At 50.3% G+C, this 4,819-nt stretch overlaps 1 protein-coding gene across 1 annotated transcript in view; it reads right to left on the bottom strand.

Annotated features, from left to right (window-relative positions):
- Positions 1–657: 657 nt before the first annotated feature.
- LOC128377460 (NACHT, LRR and PYD domains-containing protein 5-like) overlaps positions 658–4,819 on the bottom strand; it is a 172,787-nt gene continuing 168,625 nt past the window's right edge. The window contains exons 14-16 of the mRNA XM_053337412.1: positions 2,061–2,474; positions 1,214–1,891; positions 658–1,118 (exon numbers count right to left, since the gene is read on the bottom strand). Of these exons, the coding sequence (XP_053193387.1) occupies positions 658–1,118; positions 1,214–1,891; positions 2,061–2,474 (1,553 nt within the window). The remainder of the gene's footprint in view (positions 1,119–1,213; positions 1,892–2,060; positions 2,475–4,819) is intronic.

Raw genomic sequence — 4,819 nt, 5'->3', positions numbered from 1 at the left:
TTCCTTCCTTCCTTCCTTCCTTCCTTCCTTCCAAACTTACTTACCTACTTCCTTCCTTCCTTGTTTACTTCCTCCCTTTCTCACCTACTTACTTACTTACTTCCTTTCCTCCCTCCCTCCTTTCCTGCCTCCCTCCTTTTCTGCCTCCCTCCTTTCCTTCCTTCCTCCCTTCCTCCTTTCCTTCCTTCCTTTCTTCCTGTCTTCCTTCCTTCCAAACTTACATACCTCATGCCTTCCTTCGTTCATCCTTCCTTCCTTACTTCCTTTCCTTCCCTCCTTCCTTTCTCACCTACTTACTTCCTTACTTCCAAACTTACTCACCTTACCTTAGCTTACTTAACTTAGAAATAAAAGCAGATTAAAACATAGAAGAATATAAAAATGTGTAGAGATGAGATGACATCACCTGTAAGGAAGCAGAGCAGAGAGATTATGAGTAAATATAACATGATGACAGCGTTTCCTCAGCAGGAGGTGAATAAATAAACCTTCTCCTCTCCTCTCTGACTGTACATGTTTGTCTTTCTCTCCCTCTCTCTCTGAAAAGAAAGAAGGGATGTTTTAACGTTACGCAACATGCAAATATTTAGTAATATTTAATTTAGCAGATCCTGAAACATGCAGAGAAACCTGAGCTGTAAATCCTGAGATCTCTCCCTAATCCCTGCTGTAAACCCTGCGTCTGCTTCCTGGTAAACCCTGCGTCTGCTTCCTGGTAAACCCTGCGTCTGCTTCCTGGAAGCTCTGCGTCTGCTTCCTGGTAAACCCTGCGTCTGCTTCCTGGTAAACCCTGCGTCTGCTTCCTGGAAGCTCCGAACCCTGCGTCTGCTTCCTGGAAGCTCCGAACCCTGCGTCTGCTTCCTGGAAGCTCTGCGTCTGCTTCCTGGTAAACCCTGCGTCTGCTTCCTGGAAGCTCCGAACCCTGCGTCTGCTTCCTGGAAGCTCCGAACCCTGCGTCTGCTTCCTGGAAGCTCCGAACCCTGCGTCTGCTTCCTGGAAGCTCCGAACCCTGCGTTTGCTTCCTGGAAGCTCAGAACCCTGCGTCTGCTTCCTGGAAGCTCCGAACCCTGCGTCTGCTTCCTGGAAGCTCCGAACCCTGCGTCTGCTTCCTGGAAGCTCTGAGGTGAAGGAAAGAAGGGATGTTTTAACGTTACGCAACATGCAAATATTTAGTAATATTTAATTTAGCAGATCCTGAAACATGCAGAGAAACCTGAGCTGTAAATCCTGAGATCTCTCCCTAATCCCTGCTGTAAACCCTGCGTCTGCTTCCTGGAAGCTCCCAACCCTGCGTCTGCTTCCTGGTAAACCCTGCGTCTGCTTCCTGGTAAACCCTGCGTCTGCTTCCTGGAAGCTCTGCGTCTGCTTCCTGGTAAACCCTGCGTCTGCTTCCTGGTAAACCCTGCGTCTGCTTCCTGGAAGCTCCGAACCCTGCGTCTGCTTCCTGGAAGCTCTGCGTCTGCTTCCTGGTAAACCCTGCGTCTGCTTCCTGGAAGCTCCGAACCCTGCGTCTGCTTCCTGGAAGCTCCGAACCCTGCGTCTGCTTCCTGGAAGCTCCGAACCCTGCGTCTGCTTCCTGGAAGCTCCGAACCCTGCGTCTGCTTCCTGGAAGCTCCGAACCCTGCGTCTGCTTCCTGGAAGCTCTGCGTCTGCTTCCTGGTAAACCCTGCGTCTGCTTCCTGGAAGCTCCGAACCCTGCGTCTGCTTCCTGGAAGCTCCGAACCCTGCGTCTGCTTCCTGGAAGCTCCGAACCCTGCGTCTGCTTCCTGGAAGCTCCGAACCCTGCGTTTGCTTCCTGGAAGCTCAGAACCCTGCGTCTGCTTCCTGGAAGCTCCGAACCCTGCGTCTGCTTCCTGGAAGCTCCGAACCCTGCGTCTGCTTCCTGGAAGCTCTGAGGTGAAGGAAAGAAGGGATGTTTTAACGTTACGCAACATGCAAATATTTAGTAATATTTAATTTAGCAGATCCTGAAACATGCAGAGAAACCTGAGCTGTAAATCCTGAGATCTCTCCCTAATCCCTGCTGTAAACCCTGCGTCTGCTTCCTGGAAGCTCCCAACCCTGCGTCTGCTTCCTGGTAAACCCTGCGTCTGCTTCCTGGTAAACCCTGCGTCTGCTTCCTGGAAGCTCTGCGTCTGCTTCCTGGTAAACCCTGCGTCTGCTTCCTGGTAAACCCTGCGTCTGCTTCCTGGAAGCTCCGAACCCTGCGTCTGCTTCCTGGAAGCTCTGCGTCTGCTTCCTGGTAAACCCTGCGTCTGCTTCCTGGAAGCTCCGAACCCTGCGTCTGCTTCCTGGAAGCTCCGAACCCTGCGTCTGCTTCCTGGAAGCTCCGAACCCTGCGTCTGCTTCCTGGAAGCTCCGAACCCTGCGTTTGCTTCCTGGAAGCTCAGAACCCTGCGTCTGCTTCCTGGAAGCTCCGAACCCTGCGTCTGCTTCCTGGAAGCTCCGAACCCTGCGTCTGCTTCCTGGAAGCTCTGACCCAAAATCCACAGAGGTGAAGGAGGAGGAGCCTATCACCTACTTACTTCCTTACTTCCTTTCCTTCCCTTCCTTCTTTTCCTTCCTTACTTCTTTACTTCCTTCATTCCTCCCTTTCTCACCTACTTCCTTCCTTCTATCTTTACTTCCTTCCTTCTTTCCTTCCTTTCTCACCTACATCCTTCCTTCTTTCCAAACTTACTTACTTTCCTCCCTTCTTTACTTCCTCCCACCCTCCCTTCCTTCCTTCCTTCCTTCCTGTCTTCTCTTCCTTCCATCCTTCCTTCCTTCCTTCCTTCCTCCCTAACATAAATCCTCGTCTTAATAGCCTTCATAACACATTTAATTCCATGAAATATGTTTTCTAAAATACATTTCTCTCTGCTGATTTCGACTTTACATTTAATTTCTTCCACCAGTTTACACACACACACACACACACACACACACACACACACACACACACACACACACACACACACACACACACACACAAACACACACACACACACACACACACACACACACACACACACACACACACACACACACAGAGAGGAGCTGCAGTTGAACAGCCTTTTCTTTACTTCCTGTGTCTGTGTGTTTTGTCACACAGTGCTGAAGCTGCATGTCACAGACAGATTAATGCTGCCTCCTCTTCCTCTTCCTCTCTGCCTCCTCTTCCTCTTCCTCTCCGCCTCCTCTTCCTCTCTGCCTTCTTCCTCTTCCTCTCTGCCATCCTCTTCCTCTTCCTCTCTGCCTTCCTCCTCACTCTGCCGTCCCACTCTTCCTCTCTGCCTTCCTCTTCCTCCTTTTTGCCTTCCTCCTCTTCCTCTCTGCCTTCCTTTTCTTCTCTGCTTTCCTCTTCTTCCTCTTTGCCTTCCTCCTCTTCCTCTCTGCCTTCCTCTTCTTCCTCTCTACCTTCCTCTTCCTCTCTACCTTCCTCCTCTGCCTTCCTCTTCCTCCTCTCATCCTTCCTCTTCCTCCTCTCTGCCTTCGTCGTCCTCCTCTTCCACTCTGCCTTCCTTTCCTCTCTCTTCCCTCTCTCCTCTTCCTCTCTGCCTTCCTTCTCTTCCTCTCTGTCTTCTTCCTCTTCCTCTTTGCTTTCCTCTTCCTCCTCCTGTCTGCCTTCCTCCTCTTCCTCTCTGCCTTCCTCTTCCTCCTCTCTGCCTTCCTCTTCCTCCTCTCTGCCTCCCTCCTCTTCCATTTCCACTCCGTCTTCCTCCTCTCTCCTCTTCCTCTCTTCACTCTCTCCTCCTCCTCTCTGCCTTCCTCTTCCTCCTCCTCTTCTCTGCCTTCCTCTTCCTCCTCCTCCTCTCTGCCTCCTCTTCCTCTCTGCCTCCCTCCTCTTCCTCCTCTTCCTTTCTGCCTTCCTCTTCCTCCTCTCTGCCTTCCTTTTCCTTCCTCTCTGCCCTCCTCCTCTTCCTCCTCTCTGCCTTCCTCTTCCTCTTCCTCCTCTCTTCTCTCTCTCCTCAGTGACTGAACTACACAGTCACAGAGTGGATGAAGAGCTTTTTGTAGCACAACACCCGAGAATAGACATGAAAGATCTGACACTGGGAGAAAAAAGGAAATAAATAAATAAGTAAGAGTCTGAGATTTAAAGTCACAGGAAATAGAAGAAGATATTTTAGTGGATTCATTCACAGCTACACCCCACCCCTAACTAGGCATGGGCCGGTATGAGATTCTGGTGGTATGATAACCATAAGAAAAAATATCAGGGTTTCACAGTATGGTAGTATTACAGTGATTCCAGCTCTAAAATGTTCCTAAAAGGAAGAAAAATAAAGACAGACATGTTCATTTAACCTGAATCTGTAATGACAGTGTGAGGGGTCGTGATACTCTACGCTGCAGCTGCACCACCTGACGGATTTCTGACCAGCACTTCCTGTCTTTGACCAGCACTTCCTGTCTTTGACCAGCACTTCCTGTCTTTGACCAGCACTTCTTGTCTTTGACCAGCACTTCCTGTCTTTGACCAGCACTTCCTGTCTTTGACCAGCACTTCTTGTCTTTGACCAGCACTTCCTGTCTATGACCAGCACTTCCTGTCTTTGACCAGCACTTCCTGTCTTTGACCAGCACTTCTTGTCTTTGACCAGCACTTCCTGTCTTTGACCAGCACTTCCTGTCTTTGACCAGCACTTCCTGTCTTTGACCAGCACTTCCTGTCTTTGACCAGCACTTCCTGTCTTTGACCAGCACTTCTTGTCTTTGACCAGCACTTCCTGTCTTTGACCAGCACTTCCTGTCTTTGACCAGCACTTCCTGTCTTTGACCAGCACTTCCTGTCTTTGACCAGCACTTCCTGTCTTTGACCAGCACTTCCTGTCTT

This window comes from Scomber japonicus, chromosome 17, assembly GCF_027409825.1.
Source record: "Scomber japonicus isolate fScoJap1 chromosome 17, fScoJap1.pri, whole genome shotgun sequence".
NCBI lineage: Eukaryota > Metazoa > Chordata > Actinopteri > Scombriformes > Scombridae > Scomber > Scomber japonicus.
The sequence above is the reverse complement of the archived record's forward strand: the minus strand, read 5'-3'. Positions and strand labels throughout refer to the sequence as shown.